This window comes from Anser brachyrhynchus (genome assembly GCF_964034855.1).
Source record: "Anser brachyrhynchus genome assembly, chromosome: 2".
In the NCBI taxonomy this organism is placed as follows: Eukaryota; Metazoa; Chordata; class Aves; order Anseriformes; family Anatidae; genus Anser; species Anser brachyrhynchus.
Window position 1 is genome coordinate 55,069,055 of NC_137695.1, and position 24,083 is coordinate 55,093,137.

The 24,083-nt window shown below is 37.9% G+C and overlaps 1 protein-coding gene across 2 annotated transcripts in view; it reads right to left on the reverse strand.

The window, feature by feature from the left end:
* The window catches only part of NFX1 (nuclear transcription factor, X-box binding 1), a 61,809-nt gene that overhangs the window by 7,095 nt on the left and 30,631 nt on the right, over window positions 1-24,083 (reverse strand). For both annotated transcript variants that reach the window (XM_080578127.1, XM_080578126.1), the window contains exons 13-22: window positions 21,566-21,674; window positions 16,080-16,199; window positions 15,267-15,346; window positions 14,666-14,896; window positions 14,495-14,568; window positions 12,207-12,308; window positions 10,582-10,623; window positions 10,245-10,343; window positions 7,382-7,448; window positions 2,539-2,684 (exon numbers count right to left, since the gene is read on the reverse strand). In XM_080578127.1, coding sequence (XP_080434253.1) covers window positions 2,539-2,684; window positions 7,382-7,448; window positions 10,245-10,343; window positions 10,582-10,623; window positions 12,207-12,308; window positions 14,495-14,568; window positions 14,666-14,896; window positions 15,267-15,346; window positions 16,080-16,199; window positions 21,566-21,674 — 1,070 coding nt within the window. The remainder of the gene's footprint in view (window positions 1-2,538; window positions 2,685-7,381; window positions 7,449-10,244; window positions 10,344-10,581; window positions 10,624-12,206; window positions 12,309-14,494; window positions 14,569-14,665; window positions 14,897-15,266; window positions 15,347-16,079; window positions 16,200-21,565; window positions 21,675-24,083) is intronic.

Here is a 24,083-nt window from a genome sequence, read left to right on the forward strand (position 1 = left end):
AGGGAAGTGCGTGTGTCAACTTAATGAGGAAAGCCTTCCCCTTCTTGCCATACCAGTCTGGATATAAACTTTTAAATAGGTAGTGCCCCATGGAAGGAATCCTGGGTCCGAAGGAATCTGGTATTGCAACTGCTCAAAAAGATAGTGACTACAAAGGCAACCAGCAGGGAAGCATTGAGAAGGGCACTTAAGATCAACCTTGACATTCAACGCTGGGAATATTCTTTATATGCTCAGACACTGGTGATGCTGTACACCAGTGATTCTAACGCAGCTAACATGATCAACTCTTACTGATGTGGTGGAATGATGATGGGTACAGGGGCCGATGGCAAAGTAGAATCATGTTGCTTGCTCCTAGCCTATTATCTGGCCAGAGGAACTCTTAGCACCAAGGATGCTTTCTCACTCCTCTGATCCAACTTGTATGGTCATGTTACCGTTTCAGTGGCATAATGGGGAAGAACAGGAAAAAAATAGTGCTTTTTGCCTAGCGTCATTTCTCATTATGTATACTTGGAAACGCCCCTAAAAGAAATCTGCAGGGAATACTGAAAACAGGATGAAAAACTGAATCAAACCTTTTGGGCTTTGTGTTGACTAGAACCTGGATTTGAAGAAGCTGTTGTGAAACTGAACTCAGCTTTAGGGCTTACTGCATTCATCTCTGGGGCCCCCAACACAAGAAAGACATGGACCTATCAGAGCAAGTCCAGAGGAGGGCAGCAAAGATGATCAAATGGGCTGGAGCACCTCTACTACAAAGACAGACTGAGGGAGCTGGGGTTTTTCAGCCTACAGAAGAGAAGGTTCCAGAAAGACCGTACTGCAGTCTTCCAGTACTTAAAGGGGGTCTATAAGACAGCCAGAGAGGGACTCTTTGTCAGGGAGTATAGTGAGAGGACAAGGAGTAATGGCTTTAAACTAAAACAGGGAAGATTTAGATTAGGTATTAGGAAGAAATTCTTTACTCAGAGGGTAGTGAGGCACTGGAACAGGTTGTGCAGAGAACCTCTTGATGCCCCATCCTTGGAAGTGTTTAAGGCCAGGTTGGATGGGGCTGTGAGCAACCTGGTCTAGTGGGAGGTGTCCCTGCCCATGGCAGGGGGGTTGAAATTAGGTGATCTTTAGGGTCCCTTCTGACCCAAACCATTCTTTGATTCTACAAAATACTCTAAAAATATCATCCTAGAACTTGAGCTATTAATTGTCTGAGGCTTCAATGAGTTTTATGTCTCGAAGAAGTGGTCTTTGCCACTTCAAATAAAATGACAATGAAAAGAATCCTTGGATTAATTCAATTAGGAAACATTGCTACGGAGCTGAAAAACATTGTTATAGAGCACTCATTGTCTGTAAGAGCAGAAGTAAAAGTGCAGCATTTGTGTTCTGCATTGCATGATCTTCCCTTATCAACACAAGGGAAGGAGCAAGTGTGCAACTTATAACACTACAGAAGACTTCCCATTCTAACATTGCATCATACGACTTTGCTTTTAAAACATCATCTGTCATGCTCTTTCTCTGACACTTTCCTCTTCTTTACTAATTTCTCATAATCCTCCAGCCCCTTCCTTTTTCTAAGGAAGCTTTTTCAAATGTGGTCTCTCTTCTCACCCTTCTTTTGTAGGAAGGGAGATATCTTAAATTGGTTCACAGAAACATTAAGAGTTATCTTAAAGTAATGTCCCATCTTTACTGAAAGAAATCAAGATTCTAAGCTAGGAGGCTCAGGAGCAGCTAATTGCACTGTAATAGCAGGGATGGTAGCAATTTTTTATTTTTAATTTTTTAACTATAGCCAATATCTACAGTTAAAAACCAATTAAACGGGTTGCCGAAGAACCACAATTTGACAGTGCTGAATTAAAATTTGACAATGTTAAACTACATAACCCACTCCGTGACAAAAGAATCAAGGAAGCCACACTCTCTCCAGTGCAATAACCTTGCTTTTCCCCCAGCTATATTCCCTTCATTTCCTTTTATACTATGAACTTCCCTCTACGTGCCCTCTCCAAGCATCTCTAATTTTGCTTAGACATCTTTTATATTTGCAGTAATCCGTTTCCATCTTTGTCCATTAACAGAAAAGAGAGGACAGGACTTTCTGTGGCAGGTTCAGGTGGGTAGAGAACAATAAGTTCCAATACGAGCCTTCTTCAAAGAAGGTGCAAATTTAGATGTGACTTCTCTATCCAGCCATTAATATTCATAAAATTTTATTACATTTATCATCTTTGATACTTCTGTCAAATTTAGCTGATGACAAAAAGACAAGAAGTTACTGCTAAGCCAAATGGAAAACAGACCTGCAAAATCTTGTTTTTCTTAGCTTTTTCATTTTTAATTGGGTTTTCTTCTCTGAAGACGTATTCAACCGGGGGAAACAGAAGCCTATCAAATTATCAATTTAAAAATGCTTTAAAAACTTTTAAATGGAAGCTACTGCATGTTGCAAATTGCACTGTAAATAAACTCATTCAATTAAGTGATATAAACATACACAGTTACTAGAAAACAAAATGAATTACGTACTTCACTGCAGTGATAACAACGTTACGCTTTGGTTCGTTGTCATAGCTCACACTTTCAATGCCATACACCTGAGCTAATTCATGGATGATTCTGCGATGATCCCTGTTCATTGGTGGGTAACAATGACTCTTCTTTGTATGCTTGCCCTGAATTAAAAAAGAATAAATAAATAAATAAATAAATAACAAATGAGGAAATGAGCAAGCAAAGAAAGGCGAGTGGAAAGGAAAGGTGTGTGGGAGAAAGTGCTTCTACCTCTAAAATTTTGCCACTGTGACAGAATGTAGTACTACAAAATACTACTACATCAGTATTGGCAAAAAAATCATCTAAAAACCATCCATTTAGTTCCCACCTCAAAGCACAGATACACACATTTATGTGTATATTTGAGTTTGAAACAAATTCTGAATACATCCATTCTGCTTACACCCAAAAGCAGTATAATTTATCAGAATTTTTCTTTTTCAGACTGGTTTCTACAATGCCCATACAATGCAGGTTGCTACAAAGGCATCAGGTTTAATTATCGCTTCCTTCTACCAAAGAAGCGATTTATCTGCAAAATCTGCCAAGTAATAAAGTCTACTGATGTCATTAAATAGCAACAAAACCGTAGTTTCAGTTTCCAGTAAACAAAAACTGATAATGCTTGATTTGACAACAATTGTTACATAAACAGTCAAAGAAAGAACAGAAAAAAAAGCGTCCCTCCCTCCTAACGGATTGGGTGCCTTAGCAACAGCAGATGCAGATGAGGGTAAGATACTCGGTCTGCTTCAGGGTTTCAAGACACTCTGCTTCAGCCTTTGCCTTGGTTGTCACCAACAAGGTCTCGGAGGTCTTTGGGTCTATCGACAGGGTTCAAGAAGACAAACTGCCAGTATTAGATAAAGTTTGAGTCAGGGATTGCAAGAGAAGTCCCAGCTTGTACAGGTTTCTGGAACTGGACACAGCACATTTAACAACACTGAGAGACTAGGAGAATGTGTCGTTCTCTATCATTTTTGAAAGGTTATAGACATTGGGGGTAGGAGCCTAATGACTGGAGAAAGGCAACTGTTGGGTTTTCAAGAAGAGCAAGACAGACAACACAAGAACTACAAGACAATAAGCTACGTTTCAAAGCCTGTGAAAAAAACACAGAGCAAGCCCTCTCATCAGCCACATGAAGGCAGAAGGTCCCTTGGAGTAGCCAGAGTGGATTTATGAAACTTTTTCAGCATCTGATTGGATAAAGCCCATTCATTCAGGGGCTGAGTTCAGCGTTGGTTCTTGCTTCAATAAAGAGCCGCACTAGATTACCTCTGCAGGCTCCTTCCAACCTGAATGATTCTAAGACATCTTCTGACAAGCTATGTTTAACATTCAAATACAAATGTCTGATTATTAGTACACCTTTGGATTACACAAGGAGAATTGTTACATTAAAAAGCAGCTGCTTTATAAATAATGTGAAAAGTCTCTTCAAATCATTAAGATGCAGACAACCCCACTTCAGAATCTAATAAAAGGACAATATTGATATATCTTCAACCACACACAAATATTAGTTCAAGTCTATTATTGCATGATCACAGTACTGCCAGAAGTAACTTTGATGCAGTACTGTGTACTCTTTCTTCTTTAACATTCTAGGAAACTATTAATTTGATATAATCTTTAACTGATTAGATTAAGCAAAAGAATACTCTTGGAAATTATTTAAATAACTGCAGAAATCAACACAGGTTCTTGAAAATTCTTCTTGGGTCCTTTACAGTATTTTTACTGTAATCAGTATTACTGTAAAAGAGGAATGCTGCTTAACAGTAATCCTATTTGTTATACTCCTTTCCTCTACTATTCAACTTGGCAAGACATTTAATCACCAGTTCTTACAGAGAAAGGCAGAATGAGGATGAAACTCATCCCCTCCATTGAGAGAAAGAGAACACTCATTCTGCTGCAGTCACCTAAATTCATCTGTAGCAGACCATATCTAACAGAGGAAGATAAACATTAAAGGTACAGTGTACCTGCCCTGTAGATGGATGGTTAATACCTGCCACCTTTCAGACTGTTAAGTAGCTAAATTACAAATAGTAACCACACCTAAAGTGGTGGTCAATCTTCTCCGTAAGTCTTCACAATAATCACATACTGTCTGGATAGTTACTTAGCAATAAACAATAATAAACCTTCTACCTACTACAACACTTTTAGCATATAGACAAACATTTGGATAAAGAAAACTCTACAGATTTTGTACCTTTAGAAAGCTGATCTTTAAAGAGATTATTCTGGGCTCAAAACAAAAATCAGAATTTCTGTCTATGTGCTGACAGAGCTGGATGACATGAATGTTTTCTGTCCTGTCTGCTTACACATGTCAATAGTGACAACTCTGCTGTGCTAGATTAGTACATACTAATGAGTCTAGGGGAACAGACATTCATGAAGCAAGCAAAGTCATACAATGACAGATAAGGTTAACTGTATTAATATATAAGTGTATATTTACAAAATGACAAAATTACAAATTGACAAAAAGCGTCAAAATCCTTTTTATTACTCATTTATCCAGTTAAGCTGAAATTAGCATCCAAAGGAACAGTGCAAAAATATAAACAAGTCAAAACAAAAATGTGTAAGCATAAGTAAACAGTAATCAGTACAAAATACATAGTACTGATACAGGCAGAGCTACCTGAATGCTTCATAGACCAGCATGCAAAATACTTTTAATAGAAGGAAGTAAAGCTTTACATCTAGAAACAAAGAACACGAGTCACATCTCAAGACAGAAAGGATTTAGGAGTCATGGTAAACAAACAACTGAACAGAGACTCAAGCATAAGACGGATTTAGGGATCTTGGCAGAAGAACAACTAAGCACAGTCCCCTTGCATAATGCCATATCAAACATATTAATCCAGTCTTTGGATACATAAGAAGTGGGAGTTGACTTGTCAGGCTGGGCAACAGGCCTGAATGAAGAGCAGTGATAACACTTACCAGGTATAGAGACATCTCCAACACAATACAAATACCTGTGGTTGCAAGAGGGAACATGACTGGTAATCAGGAATCTAAACATTTCAAGGAGGAATTGACAGCCTTGTGAAACTTAATATGTAACTAAATAGAGAATTTTGAGGTATAGAACAAAGATTATGATGGGACTCCTCAGGTAACTGTTCAGTTTGCCTACTGAAGAATTCATGAAAAGAATTTTTTACCTGTACATGCATAACAACATATGGACTCCAAACAGTAAGACTTGTGTAACATCTTTGTTGTTCACAAAGAAATCTCTTCCCCTTTGAAATATAATTTGACTTCTGGGGACTTCTTGTACCTTATGGAATAGCAATTCCCAACAGCCTGAGGTGCAGGTGGGTGCAGAACTCATCCTTGAGGTACTGAATTGTCAGGTGGGCCTAACTGGTTCATCTTCATCATGACAGAAGCTTAAATGAGCATTGAGCAATTCTCCCTTTAGGTCAGACAAGGGAAGAATTGTCATGCTTAGTTTGTGTTTTTTTTTTTTTTTTATCCTCTTCTGCAATGGAGACTCTTTTTAATAGACACTCAATGGTCTGTTTTGTAGAATTGTTATTTAACAAATACCTTGTTACTGCTGAGAACTAAACATTGGAGATTTTCTTGAGCTCTCCTGTTCTCTTGTTCCACTGTATTTTATGTCACTAATCCATTCTATATTACTAATTCAAGACATATTGTCACCTTTTTTGTACCACATCACATATCTTGGTAGGCTGTTGGTATGGGAATATATATTGGTATATCCAGTTACCAAATATACAAATGTGTACATATGTATTTCTGTGTGTGGGTGTGTAAAATAAAGGCAGTATACAAAGGTATAAAATAGGATAACTACAGGCAAAACAATGTTGGGCAAGTTATTTTTAGCTAATAATAAATACTCTACGTGTGTATTAACAAATGAGATTGGAGGGGCCTGAACATAATTAGACACAAATAATCCCTCTTGGATTTTCATTCCAATATGGAAAAAATAGGTAAGAATATTAGACAGGTAGACAAGCACCGAGATTGCTTAAGAAACACCATACAAAAAGAAAGAAATAAAACTAGGTGACTGAAATAGAACATAAGCAGTCCTAAGGGAGAGAACGGGAAAGGACATTGATGCTTTCTACAGAAGGTTATGTTCCTTGAGCTAAGGACAACTGAGGGTAGAGTGGTTTACACTTTCAACTGCATGCAACAGGTCAAGCACTGTGCAGCAGCAAGCCAGTAGTACGCTAACCAGACAGGCCCGAAGGCAGAATTCTGCTTTTACTATAGGCCTGTGATTTTGTCTGTGGAACTGACCTCTTTAGATATACTGGAGTCTACTGAACTATTAAGGCTGAATCCCAGTCTCCTTATAGGAGGAAGAGGACTACCTCACACAAAAATGCAGAAGGGTATCCACTCCACAGATTTGAAAGCAACTTCCACTACAGTGCCTGAAAGAACCTATGGTTTTCACCCTCAGAGTCTCAACCTTTAAACACTATGTTTGATGGTTAATACTTTATCAGTGGAGATACAAAAATGAACAATAATCCACAGATGCATTAAAACCTGGCACTGGTCAAATCTTTAAAAAAAATGCAAAAAAGCTTGGCTGTCACAGAAGTGATCGTACTGTTATGTTTTACAATTTTTGTTCTATCTATTATTAAAATGTGCGTTCTAATAAGGTCAAAACAGATCTAGTGTTAATCCATAACTATTAGTACTAAAGTTTCATAAACATTATTCTGCTTCCCCCCAAACTAAACAGAACTGTTTCTTTTAATAACTCAAAGAATACCTGAATACTGACCTTATTCACAGCTTCCACAAGCATTCTCATCTCCTTCTCAACATCACTGACAAATTTTAAATCCTTCCTGCAACAACAGCATACTAGGTAAATGAGGCAATAGAATGTACAAAGATGCAATGACTTTATCTTCTGTAACATGTAAACATACGTAACGCGTTGTAATCAAAAGTTAACATTTCAGTGTTTCTCAGTTTTGTCATTTAGGCAATTCACTTAATTAGATTTCATGTTTTGATGGAAAATCAGGTATTGAGCATACAGAGTAGAATTGTTTTCAAAGACAGAAAAAGTGCACTGACTTATTTTACAACTTATCTGGTGAAACAAATTAATGAGAACAGAAGTGGAAGCATAAAGCTATTTGCAAGAAAACAAAATATTCTTGATATGAGATATTATGGATTTTTTAAATTAATTGGTTTACCCTACTTAATCACAGTAAATCGAGTCTGTCAGAGTGAACTTTGTGTTCTGTTCTTAAATGAGCAGATAAACTAATTCCAAAAGCAAGGTTAACATTTGTTAGAGCACCATCCCCATTGGGAAAAATGTCTACCTGAAGAATTCATGTCTCAAATCTGGTTATCAGTAAAGCTGTTTCTTCAGGAATATGCACCATTTCATACCAAGACAACAACACTTTGTGAATTATATCAAAATTTCATCGTTCAAGAAGTGGATGTCCTAACAACATTCTGGATGCTGAAGTAAAGGTATGATCAAAGGATCAAGTGGTCACAAGCAAACATGCAAAATGGCAACATTGAGTAGCTTTTCTACCAAAATCACTTGATCACTGGTACAACGGATTCAGCCAACCACTGGAAAACCTCCAATGCTTTGTCCTCATTTATCCAGTGGATAGACACTGCGTGGAGTTATCAGAATCCCCGAATCCTCAGTACAGAGAAGATGAGGCAAGCATTTTATGTCCACTTGTACCTCCAGATATTTCTTACAGAACTCCATGGAAGAACAACACTGAGCTACCTGATGATGTGAGTGGGCCTCCAACCTACTGACTATTCAAGTAAGAACAGTGAAGACTGAAGGGCAGATCAGTGCAGATGTTGGGAGAGACCAAGCAACTGCTGCTGCTTTGGAACAATAGAGAAGATTCTTAGGGAGCACAATTTGGGTTGAGAACGTTCAAGGAATTCAGTATTCCTTAAGCTTCTTTTTAAAGAGATATCCTTGAAAAGACATTTGGAGTGTCCTCTGGAGTTCTGATATCTGTATATAGGATCATTGAACAGCTGAGGCAATCCAACAAGCAGATATGTCTCTGCATCTAGCTGTTCAGATTCTGGTTAGAACACTATTCTCAAATTCAGAATAGTATTTCAGGCTGTTTACTCCTCTGCCACTAAGGCTGACAAAGCACAAATTAGATTTCCTTAGAATTTCAAACTTTCTTTCGAGGTCATCAGATGAAACCACAATGAAAAATAAAGCCTCTTTTCAACTATGTGCAGTCTTGCCTTTCCAGATTTGGCAGCAAACCTCATCAGACTGCTTTTACGTAAGTGAAGGGGAGTGCCAGATCAGCTCACAAGAAAGGATATTCTGTATTTCCAGCTACACAAATGCATGAACCCACACTTCACTGAAGAGCGGTAAGAAGCACGCAGTTAACAAGAAATGTGAGTAGGCTTCGCTGCTAGATTTTGAAAGGTGACTAACAAATCCATTAGGATGAGGAGAATGAAGTCTGTTATAAGTCATTCCACAAAAGGATGGAAAAAAAAATATATCTGCAGATTCAGTAGTCTCCTCTGTAGGATCCTGATCAGAGAACTGACTGAGTGGAGACAGTTAAAAATGACTGACTTTATTTCTCAGTTATTCTTGACTCTGGTTCTGGTCTTGCAGTTTTAGGTTGCTTGTTTTGGTGTTTTATCAGCTTGCTCACATCATATTTGAAGAGTTCTGTTTGTGATTGTCCTGAGCTGGAGCTTGTTTGTATATTTACAAATTAATCCAGGTCCAATTCATACTGCCCTATCAAAACCAAGTATCTCCATTTCCCAGGACATTGATGAGTATCTACCACTCGACTGAAGTATTTCTTAAGTATTTAAAATTAAATTTGAAAATATGAAATTTATTAATCATTAGGACACTGAAACAAGTGTAAAATATATTCAACAGGCATACACACAAAGTAAAATTTTCTTAAGTGACCTTTATCATTTAAGCATCTTTTTACAAATCTGATCCCTCCTTGTCATTCCAGGTTGCAGTGTTTACTAGTGTGATGCTTTTGATAGTAACTTGACTTTCTATTGCCTCATTTTCAGATGTTTCAGTCTAGTAGCTCTCTTTGCAACCAGCATTAGCATAGTCTTAACTATGCATCGTGCAAATGTTTTGTTATTTTCTTTATTTTGAAAATTGACAGCAAGGCAAACAAGTAAAGGGACTAGTACACAGAAATAGTGTCAGACTGTAAGAACACATTTCATTACTTGGTTATCACTCTTGCCTTTGTCCTGAAAAAATTACAGAGAGCACAGAGATAGGGGAGTAGAAGTTTGTGAAGCCAGTGGAAGAGTGCATGTACTGATTTGTTGTGAGAGGAATGGTGGAAACTGATGTTCCCATTGTAAATCTGGCCCTGTTATAGAACAAAGAAACCAGCCAGACACTTATTAATTAAACTTCTCATTTTGCTGGTCTTGAGAAAAACACATTAATTCCTTTGCCTGAATGACCACCTATTGCCATAATCACCATGATCACCTCTGGAGAGAAAAGGAAACACAGACATTTTTACAAGAGTGAATAGAATCAACCTCCATTTCCTATCTTGCTCGCAACACTGTTTACCTATGACACCTCTCATCATTAGAACACATACCTTGCATCTTCTTTTAAAAGGTCACTGTACTTTGGTCCAGAAGAACGGATGTTGAAAGGGTCAGAATTATCATCTATTTCAAGAGCCTCAGCAAGACGCCTAAATCCAAGCATGGTAGGGAAGAAAAAAAAAAAGCCACCATAAATAAATAAAAAATAGCCCCCAAGAACATTTTCTCATTGAAGAGTAGAAATGGGTTACCAATAAAGATAAACAGATCACAAAATACAGAGTCTGTACATTTGATGCTAATTTACAGGAAATGATTTTTTTTTCCAAACAGCATTAACTTTTTTAATTTGGACTTTTTTCAGAAAAAAAAAAGTTCATTGCCCACCTGTTCCTCTGAAGAGCTAAACATTCTTCATCACATTGCAATCTGAATTATTAAAAAAAATACAATTAGAATTACTGTTTCTCCTCACACTTTTAAACTATAGTTTTGTTGCTATCATATTATCACAGCCTAAGTAAATATGTATCAGAATCATTTACTTTATTAGATCAGACAATACAGCTAACAACAGATTAGACTTTAATACACTGACTCTGAAATAGTCAAATTCACAATTCAGAGAAGAGAGATTGTAACAGAAAAAAAAAGGACTTCAAAAGGCAAAGATTTAAGGAAATCAAGTTTCAGACAAAATGTAGTTGGAGAAACTTGACAATACCTTGAAGAAGTGATATTAAAGTAAAAGCACAAGCTATTTTAATTCCAGGGGAATATCAGGAAGTACAGAGAAATCACCAAATTTAAGACCAAATTGGTTTTGTGACTTAAACACAGATGTGCAGTGCAAAAGTATGAGAGCACAAGTGTAAAGCATAAATTACGCAGATGTACTTTTTTCTATTATCCTAAAAAGGGTAATAGAAAAATATTATAAATAGTAAGATGATGACTAGGAGAAAAATATGCCATACTACTAGTCATCCAGAAAAGAATGCTAAGAGAAATATGAAAAAACCTTTATGAACTCCAAGGAGTTTGCGAACCTGGTAGACGCCAAGATGAACATGAGCCAGCAATGTGCCCTGGCAGCAAGGAAGGCTTATTGCCATTCTGGGCTGCATTAGGCAAAGTATTGCCAGCAGGCCAATGCAGGTGATCGTTCCCTCTATTCAGCACTGGTGAAGCCACACCTGGAATACTGTGCCAAGTTCTGATCACACACACCTTGCTCCACAGTACAAGACAGATACAGACACAGCAGAGAGAGTCCAGCAAAGGGCTACAAAGATGAATGGACTAGAACATCTCTCCCCTGTGAGGAATGGCTGAGAGAGATGGACTGTTTGGGCTAGAGAAGAGGACATTCAGTAGGGATTCTATTAATGTATATAAATCCATGAAGAGAGAACGCAAAGGAGGACAGACCAAGGCTCTTTTCAGTGGTGCCCAGAAGCAACACAAGAGGCAACAGGCACAAACTGAAACACAGGAAAATCCTTCTGAACATCAAGAAACACTTTAAAAAATTGTATGGGTGACTGAACACTGGCACAGGTTCCCAAGAGCAGGTGTGGAGTTTCCCTCCTTGGAAGGAAACAATTCAGAAGCTGTCTGGATGTGGTCCTGAGCAAGTAGCTATAGGTAGTCCTGCTTGAGCAGGGGGGATTGGACCAGTTAACCTCCAAAAGGTCCCTTTTAACCTCAACTGTTCTGCGACTGAGTTTGCAGAGTAGAAAGAAACTCTGAAACCACAATTACATTGTTCCATATGTAATTGTCACAAGAAACTAATCAATGATCGAGAACTCATTCTACATTAAAGCAAAAACAGGAACAGCTAAAGAATTGCAAGACATCCTATTAGCAGTATTACAGCAGAGTCAGGCTATTATTTGAAAGTCTTCTTTTAACTGTGATTCTGCTGACAATATTATACATTTTCCAAGTCACCTGTTCTTCAGGTACACACAAGGATTTCATACATGTTTCTACAGGTCTGTCCTTACCTGGCCTGCTTCATTTCTTTTTTCGTAATAAGCCTACTGATTTCCACTGAATCTCCAAGCTGTAGATCTGTTAACTTTGTGGCTATAGATATAGCAGCTATTCTGAAAAAGAACAGTATTAGCTTTCACTTGAGGCAGGACATAAACCTTGGAAATTGTATATAAAGCTTCAGATTTAAATACCAAGGTGGGAGAAGTTTCCTTTTCAGATTACAGAATCGTACTCTAGTTCTACATCACCTAGTTTTAGGAGTCTAATCTAGCTATCTAAATAAAAAGGTTACTCTCTCTCATCTTCAAGCAACTAACAGACTTGCTCCTTCATGGAATTATTCAGAGCACCAATTCTAAGCAAGTCTAACTAGGCAATGTGAATACACTTCCTTGGCACCTGCTGAATACTCAAACTACATCTGACCATACAGGTTTCATTACTTTTTTTTTTTTTAAACTTTCATGTGACTCGTCTTTAACTGTACGCAACTAAAACCTGTGAAGTGACTTTATAGTCCTTTGAAGTTTGCTTAGAAAATATGGATACAAGCCATAAAGAAAGAGTAAAATGCCTACTGAGACTGTTACAATTTTCTTTATACAGGTTCTCCATCATTCCCATCAAGGAAGCCTTTCTAGTCCCGTTTTCTTGCTAAAGTTTCTGATTAAAATACACAGTAAGTTTTTAGTGATATCCCAACACCTTTCTCAAAATCCTGAACATGAAAAATTCTATTATTTGAACTCTTTCCTGTTGATTTTCAGATAAAAGGATATATTTGCATCAAAACAATTAACATGACATTCAGAGAATAACCATTATAACATTAATATTATAACTTTATTATATTATAACATCAGGATGGACAATCTGAGACGCACCATCAGCTTCAAATTTATCAGGTTGTGACCAAACAACAGGCCATTAGATGACAGGACAACAGCATATATATTGTGTCTACAGAAAGAGATGCACAGTCCCTTTTCTGTTCCCTTGGGCGTCCTTTTCATGACATTAAATAGCTTTGAGCTTTGTTGGTGAAATGATCCCAGTAACATTTTTGAGAAAACCTGGATACCCCATTAGTTTGCCAACCTTTCCACAGTAGTAGCACAGGAGGGAAGTACTTTTGTAGTACTTTTTTTTTCTTTTTTCTCAAGCATGAAGATGATAGGAAAAAAAGCCAAACCTAACCCCCACAAAAACCAGGGTATTTTAATATTCCAGTAATCTGAACAGTCAGAGTTATCATATAAACTTAGCAGTCATTAAACACTGGTTTTAGTAATATGACATGGCTCAAGAATTTGTCTGTTGATAATATCAGTTATTGTAAGGTCAGAGAATTAAATGTATATGAACACATGTGAACCAAGAGATACAAACACTTGCTTTAAACTGATGATTGTTTCATTTCCTTCCTATTTACTTGGCATATACATACAAGGACTCTTACTGATTTCAAATACACCATTTTGCCTGTATGAGTATTTTTGGAGCACCTGAGCCTCAGAAACAGTGGAAATATAACAGCTTTAAAAAACTTGGGACTTGTAATCCAGCTACTTTCCAGCTTATGATTATGACAAGCATATGTCAATTTTAAATTGATAATTTAAAGTTAAGTCAGTCGTTTGATTTGTAATGATAGTGAAAGAGATTTTAAATGTTTGTTGTTTTTTTTTTTAAAAAACAGATGACCATTCCTGCAAGTCTACCTTATGTCCAACTTAGCATTAACTACTATTGTTCTTAACTGCTTCTAAGCAGGATCTGGAGAAAAATTTAGTGCAAAAAATGGAGTTGAGTAGGACTCGGTTTGCATATTAACAACCAAGCTTTAGATGCCAAAGCTCTCATTAAAGTCAACAGAATCTGAAAAGCTATTCAACTGCCTAAATTTAGCTGTTTCAGCTTTACCACTCTAGCTTCCATCATCTGTATTGACAAGGTTCCATCAAACATTTTAGTGGAACCAAGACAGCAAATCACACAGGGACTATTATATGCAGTCACCTACATTCAGATGTCTGAATCAGAGTTCCATGGATGGGAGATTCAAGCTTTGATGTACCACCACAGTTATAGACTAACAGTGAAAAGCGGAATGTGTTCCAGTACAGCATGGCTGGTATGAAAGCTCAGAAGAATGAGAAAAAAGAAACTGTAGGTGTTAAGGACAAAAAAAAAAGTGTGAAAATCTTTGTCAATTAAAAATATTACGTCAACCCTGAAATTAATTCAAATTGCATAAGTCCAGCAAAGGAAGTAAAATAATTATCATAGTACAAACCTTTGATACGTATTAGATGCTTCTGAGCAAATCATACTCTCCTTTCTTCTTCCACATTCACAGTGAAGATCAACCTGTTGCAAATACACAAGACAGCAGTTTGTTTAAAATTTGGTCCTTTTCTGTCCAGGGAGGATGTGAAGGGCAATGAATTTTCTCTGGACACCCAACCTTTGCACTGCAGGATGTTGTTGGGCAGGGTGAAGAAGGATGACATGGAGCCATACAGGGATGATTACAATATAGCCTTGGAATAACACAAGGTTGTTTACACTCTTCATCTATAAGACATTCTCCTTTATGACAGATTCTTTTACATTTGTGCATTCCACATTTTAACATTTGATTGCAGCGAAGTCCACAGGAAATGTCAGTGAGATGACATGGAATATTACTTCGCAGCTGAAAGAGGGAAGAAGGAAGATGACAACTAAAAGCGAGCAATTATATAAACAAATCTCAAAGCACTTTTACTGTTCACACCTTCATTTGGCATTGCCCATGCAAGAACTGTAATACTAAAATATATTAGAACTAAGACTGACTTATTTATATCATAGTCCAATATAGCAGATAGACTTCGCCGATTTAATCACATTAAACACAAACTCCAGTAATATATTCTACCTCAAAGAAGCTAAACCAACAGTCAGAGAAAGTGAAATATCAAATGCTTATTCTGTAAATTATATACATATAAAAGAGCATCCTGAACTTTAGTAAGTATTTTCAAGCTACACATTATTTAGTACTCAAAAACTTTAAGACTTACTTCATGCTTGCCCATACACCATTTCTGAGTCAGGTAGGTACAGGGTGGACACTTCTCCTCACTATGACATGAATGGTACACTGCAGCCACAGGGTGCAGGAAAATTAAAAAAAAAAAAAAGGAAAGAACAGTTATTACCATACTTCAGTCAAATGCCTTAAAAGAGAGAGCAAGGACTACTTAAACATGAGTTGGTATTTCAGTACTTTATGGGAATTACTTTTCTTCCCATACATTATTATTTAGTAATTTATGGGAAGAAAGACACTTCATGCGAGGATAATCTGTTCTTTAAAATCTTCTTTAGGAATTACGATAGCAGATTTTTAGGTGAATATTCTTCAGTGTTTTCTAAGTTAAATGGTAGAAAATAGAAAACATTTACAACTTCTGAGCAGGATTACACTATTAGACAGAGTATGTCAGAACGTGTATCTGTTCAACCTGTGCTGTATGTTTTTCAGTCCACCAATGTCATTCCAAGGAACACAGAAACTGTTCACCAGATTATCCTGCTGTTTCAAGAGAGCATGTAATCTGGAATATAGCATTTAATGTGTTGTGACTATTAATAACGTCTAAATGTTGCTGTCTGAATCAGAAAGAAAAATTCAATGTTTTTACCAGTCAAAAGTAACATTACTGTTACTTGTGGCAAATTTTTAGTTGGTTGGCTTCAAAGTACAAACTTTTGGAAACATTCACAACTACTAAAAAAACAGTTAATAAAAGATCAAATATATTTTCAAACAGATCCATGTATGCTTATTACAATTTTAGTTTCTTATTTTAAAATTGAACAATCTAACTTACCTGGATGATTACAGTCATGTGGCCTGGTGCATGTTTTTTTACACTCTGGTGGCTGCGTGCCACAGGGGACAGGGGGGTAAATCACCGATTCACCACAATAGCAAGTTAACTCATCAAAACCTGGAAAAGCAAATCACAAAAGAAATATATCCCAATGTATGTGTATTTGTACTTCTAGTAAGAGAAATCTTTAAATAAAGATATAAACGTTTAACTCTAGCTTACTTTTTGATATTAAGCACCACTATAATGAAATTATTAGCCTTTGTGTCTCCTACAAGAAAACTGGACTATGACCCACAATGGATATGTTTGCTCTTAGAGACTGATTCTTTGATAGCAGCATTTTGAACTGGAGCAGGTGTAATGCTCCTATCCAGTTGAAAGCTGTTCAGGTTTTATCCTTCACTCAAAAACATGGAGATCTCTTGAAGTCCCTTTCTGAAAGCACACCATTCAAATTTTGTGATTTCTTTCCCACTCCTACTAACTCTGAAATTTCTTTCCTTTATCATTTTCTCACACCTGTGGTCAGATTTTGTCCTTTTGCCCAGACCTGCACACGGTATTGGGATCATTTCAGATAAATTACCGAAAGGGCACCGCACTGTAGACTTCAGTCTAGAATCTCTTCTGTATACTTCATGTCATTTAACACTACATGGATACTCTTAACCAGCTTATGAACCCGTCCAAATACTTCAAAAGCAACTTTCAAATACAGTTTTTCTCCTTTTTTTTTTTTACTTCCCTTATTTTGGAAGCAGATTTTTAAACTCTTATCACAAGATTCCAAATCTCATTCATAAAGTAAACAAAGGAAATCATTTCATACACCATCCCAACAACACTTAACATTCCCAAAATTTAACCAGTTCACTGCTGTTTTTCGGAGTTTGAAGAAACTGAGGACACTGATTGTAATGCAAACTTCAGTTATTACAAATCTTTAGAAAAACAGGATAGTAAGAGAAAATGCAAGTATCAGAAGTCATATAGAAAGAGATGAGAGAACAAAAAGAGAATATAATTGATCTATAAAGGAATAAAGAAATAGTGGATCAGAAAGAACAGTAAGAGAGAAGGTAGAAGGATATAATAGAATAATAGGCCAATAAAATTGAAGATAACAATTCCAAGCTGAAGAGAAGATGTATGCATTAAACTAGCTGCTGAATCCAGTGGATTCTGGGAACCAGGGGATTACTCCTTCCCAAGATTCCACTAAAGCCAAACCCGTTTAAAACCATATACAGGTCCACCCAGTAGCAAGACTGAGCAAATGTCCCAGAGACAGACACACTATATACACAACAGTAACATTACCAGACACACAGACTAACACAGAGCCTACTAAATATCAACATTTCCATAAACAGATAAATCAATAGCCAAGTCCTCTTCCTCCTCTCCAGCTCATCAGGATTAAAGTTCACTAGTGAACATACAAACGTAGACGCTCTAAATTCACATGCATGCCACGTTCATGGATCTTTGCCTAATATACATACCCAGACACAATCAAGTCACTGGCTGACATCCTGGGTCTTTCCAGAAGCAGATCTCCCCCCTGCTTAACAGCCAGTCCGGCTTGAAGGTCATTAGCAAGTTACACGTACATGCACACGGCACACAGAGGACTCAAACTATTTTAACAATGGAGTCAAGCACATACACCACATACACTGAGGTCTCTTCAGGTACTGGCACCCAGACTGAGGGGCCCCTATAATTTTTGATCCCCTTCTCCAGCTGCTGGCATACAGACTTCTCATATACCATTGCCTCTCCAGTTGTTAGCAGAGACTACATGCTGCCATAGTCCACAGCCTCCAGTTGCTGACATTTAAATCTCTCACACAGAATAGGATGAGAGTACACTGAAAGATACTAACTCTTTTTTCTAGGATAGGACTGATAGTGGTCATCAGGTGCACAGGTTTCACTCAGTGCACTGACCAGCAGCTTCTTATATGCAACTGCTACCTTTTATCTTCCTTTCTCTCCATTCTCCCATGCATGTACTTCCATTCCCACTCCATTCATCTTGATTCCTCCTTTTGTCTACTTGTCTTATTCTACATAAATGATCTACCGCAATATTTTGTCCCCATTGGTCCCACTTTTTCTAAATCTATACCCAAGTTTGCTATTTCTGGCATTATCAGCTGGGTCATACAAGCATTACATGATAACTTAATGTTGGAACTCTCCCAAAAGAGTTCCCAGTACTCCCCTCCTCCTATTATCTCTGAAGCTCAGTGACCTCTCACCTTAACATCTGTGAAAGCCAGTCATTCCTCATTGTACTGTCTGAAACTCGTTAGCTTTTCGTGTTTTGTTTTTTTTTTTTTCCTTACATTCAGCAGTTTCTTATGCCCAGTTGTTTCTTATAGCTGTTCAGTCAGTAAAAATCTCTGATCAGGTCCCAGCCTTTTTTCCATGTGTCTTACATTGGAGCAGTTAATAGAAAGGATCACAGTTTTGATCTAAGGAGATTCTGTTGTTGAATCTCCTTACAGAAACAGCCAAGAATGCTGAGGAGAATAAAATGTTAAGGGTTAGAAGGAAGGAAAGAAGTAGGAAAAAGTTAGAAGATTCAAAATGTCCACAGACTTTCTGCAAGCATGGGAAAGAGCAGGGCTTCTGCTGTCCCTCACTAAAGTTCCTTAAAAACCCTATACCTTTCTGGAAGCAAAGACTCACACCCTCATTGGTTGAGGAAAATGAAGGATCAGATAAAAAGGCCCCTAAAAGACCTGACCATTAGACAACTACACTGGCTGCTTGCTATTGATGTGAATTGATATGTGAAGAATTTTATCAGTACTGAATGTTCCTTAACTAGCTACGTCTACTAGACGTCTGCTCCAAACAGGGAAATCAGAACACCTAACAACCTTTAAAAGAAAAAAACAACAAAAACCGTCCAGTGCTGACATAACTTATTTTCCCCAAGAGATGTACTGCTGTCTTAAAAAGTCTGGGTCTCTATGGAAGAAGCCCTAGTACAGAAACAGACCTAAAAAGGTGATGTACATCAGAAGCACAAAGAACCACACAGGTGGAAGTACACTTTAGTGTTGCATCTTTATACCATCCCTCACCATTCCCAAAGCCAATAGTGGAGATGGAGGCATGGGCAAGAATTCCAAGCAGGAAGTGGCAAGAGTAATTGACAATGTCATGGCAGATGATACCATAGTTGCTGCAGCCCAACTGCAAAGTGGTGGCTAGATAGGTAGATCAGAGCCAGTGATCCATTTCCTTAGTGCTGAGATGCAGGACCCATTAGCTACAGGGTCAGAATACACAGGCACAGTGATAAGGCTCTGAAATAGTCCAAAAATTGGACTCAATGATCCTTATGGGTCCCTTCCAACTCAGGATATTCTATGATTCTATGAAATCTTAACGAGCAACACCCAGGGAAAGCAGGGAAATTTTTGAAGATACAGACTCAGAACAGGACTCTGACTTAAGGAACACAGATTTAAGACAAATGATAATGACTAGCTAGCTGGTTGCTTGAATAGATCACTGATTTTGCTGTACTCAAAAAAGGGTGCTTTACCTCAGAAAAGTGTTTCACCTGCACTAATTGCAAAGTTCAGCAAAAACCTCTGAAGCCTGACCACCCACTTGTATCACATCCAACATTGGAACAATTTATAAGGGAGGCAATTCTTAGGTCTCTCCAGGCTAAAACAGGCACCTGAATCTTGGGTCTGAGAATGAAATAAAATCCTCAAAAATAAAGTAGCAAAAGAAAGAAATTTGATGGCCTTGAAGACTGAACCCAGGAAATCCAGTGAAGAAAAATAACGCCTACCCTTCTGATTTAACTAGACCAGATGTTATCAACATGACATGTGAGACTGTTAGATTACTATTTTGCTTTGTCAGGAGAAATGTTTGGACACAAAAAGATTTACTTTCTAAAGAAAGGTGAGTATGCATGCATGCCACATTCACAGGCTATTAAGAAAGACTACACTGCTATTTGAGGCTCTAGATACCTTCTCTTTTCCAGGATGTTTCCATGAAAAGTTGTTCTCCATAAAAATTGAGTTCTTTGATTATGTCCTTGTGCACATGCCACAGGAGAGATGCATTTACTACAGCAGCCAAATGCTTCCAACTAAAACAGTATCCTTACAATGTACAACACCTTTCTCCTATTTACCAATGTCATGAGGTCTAGTTCACTTTCAACATCTCACTGTCCTCCTTGCCACATTCCAGTGAGCAGTTCCAAAATAGCACCAAGTTTGAGAGAAGACTCACTTTCGTCCTGCACTGACTGCAGAGCTACTAGACAGAAGACACTTTATAAAAGCTTAAGTGGAACTCCAGGTATTTATATTCCATTCTACAAACACTCTGCACCCCCCGTTTTATTTTAGATTAAAACAGATGCAAAAATATATCTAGAATTAGCAGGTGAAAGACTTAATGATGATGGTTTTAAAGAAAACTTTTGAATTTCTTAAGAGCATTACTGAGTGAAAACATGGATACAAGCTGAATGATCCACTAAGGGCTCTTCCTGCCCAACTTTCAAAGACTGCATTTAATAGTTTTTAATTTACGTGATACGGTACATCTATATAAAGAAAGGGGAAAACTGTACTAGAAGAGATTGAGGGAAAAAAATGAAAATGTTATCACATATAAAGATGTACCAGATCATCTAAAGATTCTGCTAGCTGAAGGAAACACAACAGCATTCTTCTGTCTGCCTCAGGCCAAAAATCAGAAAACTTAGTATTATCTACCTATTAAAAAAAAAGTGAAATAATCAACAAATGGTTTCCTACATCAAGTGGAGAAAAGCAGTTGTGGAAAACTAGTGTCTTCAACTAACACAGCTTTTAACAGAACACACACATGTTTAAAGCTACTGCGCCAGCTCAGACGTGCAAATACTTCAGCAGTCATAAGAAATTAGTACCTAATAGTTGTCAATCTATTTGTAGCAATTCTGTAGTAATTTCACCATCTGGTACATGACCAGAAAGCCTAAGACACACAACTGACATCTCTTACTTCTTCAGATGGTCCTTTCTAGAGAAAGATCACTGGACTATCAAGTTGGGAAAGTTCAATTCTAAGCACCTAAACAGTTTCTGTTACATATTCCAGGAACTATACAAGTTATTTCATTGTTGAACAAAAGAGTTCGCTTTACTTAGAAATGCTTTATAAACTTTTATTTTCCTTGCATGATTCCTCAAAATTTAAGCGATTGCTGGATATATAACTGAATATATTTTATTGTAGTTCATTTTTAACTATTAAAATCCAGTTACTAAACTCATCTACAAAGTAACTTTCTTTTCTATGAAAAGACATAACAATGAGAATAAACTGCAGATCTTCAGATTCTGATAAATTCTGACCAGATGCTATGTCTACCTCCGACCAATGAAGCAAATACTTTTCTATAATATATAAAAAATAATGCACTGTTGTACTTAACACACTTGTTTGCCAGCAGGTTTGACAACTGCCCCGATGACAAGGTTCTTCGCATCTATGAAGCCCACAGTTGAGTTTGCGACCACAAACCAAAGAACACTTATGCTCCGTATCCTAGAGGAAGGCAAAAAAAAAAATTAGAATTAAGCTATAAAATCCATGGGTTTCTCTGTGAGGTCATAATACAGCAATTGCAAAATCATGAGGAAGAAATAACGAGTCATTGTAATGGGTGAGTTTCTGCAGCAGGGCAAAGAGGCACACATCTGTTGAGGTGACAAATCAACTACAGAGGTTTTCTGCCTGCTGCAGACCTTAATCTTGGATATTGTGAAGGGAGTGCTTCTTAATACTATTGCCTACTGCTATTCCATGTCATCACAAGTGATAAATGCCAGGGCAACCTGGACAGGATCAGAAGCAACTACAGAGCTCTGGGGGCAGTACTGAAGCGTATGTGGGCTCAGGTACTGTTCCTGCTGGCGAAGGAGAATGGGTGTGAGAAAGGCACTAAAAGGAGAGTTCAATAACTGGCTGCAGAACTAGTGCTGGTATCAGGGTTTTGGGTTCTGTGATCATGGGACTTTGTTTGCAAATCAGTATCTACTTGGGAGAGACATGATCCAATAGGAATTTTTGCCAATAGGAGCCTAAACTAATGATGGGGGAGGGAGAGAGTAATGCATCAACCCTGTGAGGGAGTGACAGACAAGGTTGACAAGAAATTGGCATAGGGTGATGTGACAGGAAGGTATAACGATCAACAAAAAAGGGGCTGAAGCAGGGTCACCCCAGCACTTCCATGTAAACCAGGAAGTGCCTACAAGAAATCCCTCAAATCCTTTCTGGGAACTTAATATGTTGGGATACCTCCCTGAAGTACACGCACTGGTGAATAAAGGGGACGAAATAGAGACCTACATGCAGTTGCAGGGCTATAATCTTGTTGGGATCATGGATGGTTCCAGTGGTTGGAATATTGCAATGAAGGGATACAGACTTCTTAGGATGGGCAGGCAGGAGAGACAAGGAGGAGTTGTACTTTGTGTGACAGAGCAGCTAGAGTACATGGAGCTCTGCTTGAGGATGCACTAGGACAACTGAAAGGTTGTGGGTTAGATTTATAGGGAAGAGAAGTAAAGGTGACATTATAGCAGGTGTCTTACAGCACACCTGACTGGGAAGAACAAGTGGATGAGACCCTTTGCAGACACACAGGAATAACCTCACATTCACAGGCCTTGGTCCTCAGGGAGGACCTCCTGAACACTGGTATCTGCTGGCGGTACAAAATAGCATGACATAAGCAATCAGAAGGTTCCTGGAGTGTGTTGATAATTTCCTCATTCAAGTGGCAGAGAAGCCAATGAGGGGAGGTGCTCTGGTTGACCTCATACTCACCAGCAACAAAAAGGGTGTGGTTTGGAATAGGAAAGTCAAAGGCAGCCTTTACTGCAGTGATGTTTACCAGAGAAGTGGTAAATTCTACTAACTAAAACTGATCTCTGTCTGCCAAGACAAGAAACAGAAGAATACATACACAAGTACAATAATCAGTTACTAACAATGGCTTATGTGGCTACATGTACATACACAAAACTCCCAAGAGAAAGGAAACATCTACAGCTAGATTTCAGCCTGTATTTCTATAAAATAGTCGAAGAAGTTTCATATTTTCAGCAAGCTAAATTGAATGAAGAGCCATTAAACAAGGTGTTTTACTAAGCCACATACTGTATGAAGTTGATGATTAAGAATAAATATCAGTGGTGCCCAGTGACAGGACAAGAGGCAATGAGCACAAATTGAGACACAGGAGGTTCCCTCTGAACATTAGTAAACACTTAAAAACAACAACAAAAAGGAAGCTATAGGAACTACTAGGTACACCGATATTTAAATAGTAAATTCAGCTTTGAAACTCTAATGTGGAAAGGAAAATAAATATCCAAAGGAGAAAAAAATGGCTAGGCACACCAAGCCTTCTCATTTTGCTATTTAAACATTCATCAAAATTACACTGCTGACAACTGCTCCTTCCAGGTACATCTGAGCCAAAGCCTTATGATACTTATTTTTGCCAACAACAGTGATGCAAAGATAGGGTGTAAAGAACACAGAACTAGACTCTTTTCAGCAGTATCCAGTGCCAAGACAAGAGGCAATGGGCACAAACTGAGACACTGAGAAGGTTCCCTATGAACATTAGCAAACGCTTCTTCACTGTGCGGTTGATGGGTCACTGGCTCAGGATGCCCAGAGCATCTGTGAAGTTTCCTTCCTTGGAGCTATTCAGAAGCTTTCTGGACATGGTCCTGGCTAAGTAGCTCTAGGTGGCCCTGCTCAAGCAGTGGGGTTGGACCAGATGACCTCGAGAGGTCCCTTCCAACATCCTCAATCATTCTGATTCTCTAATTTTCAGAACTGTGTAGTGCAAAAAATAGCTTAGGCCTGATCTATACAGTTATTCATTACAGCAGGGATGCACAATTTTTAAAGCTGATTTCGCTAAGACTTAGCTGC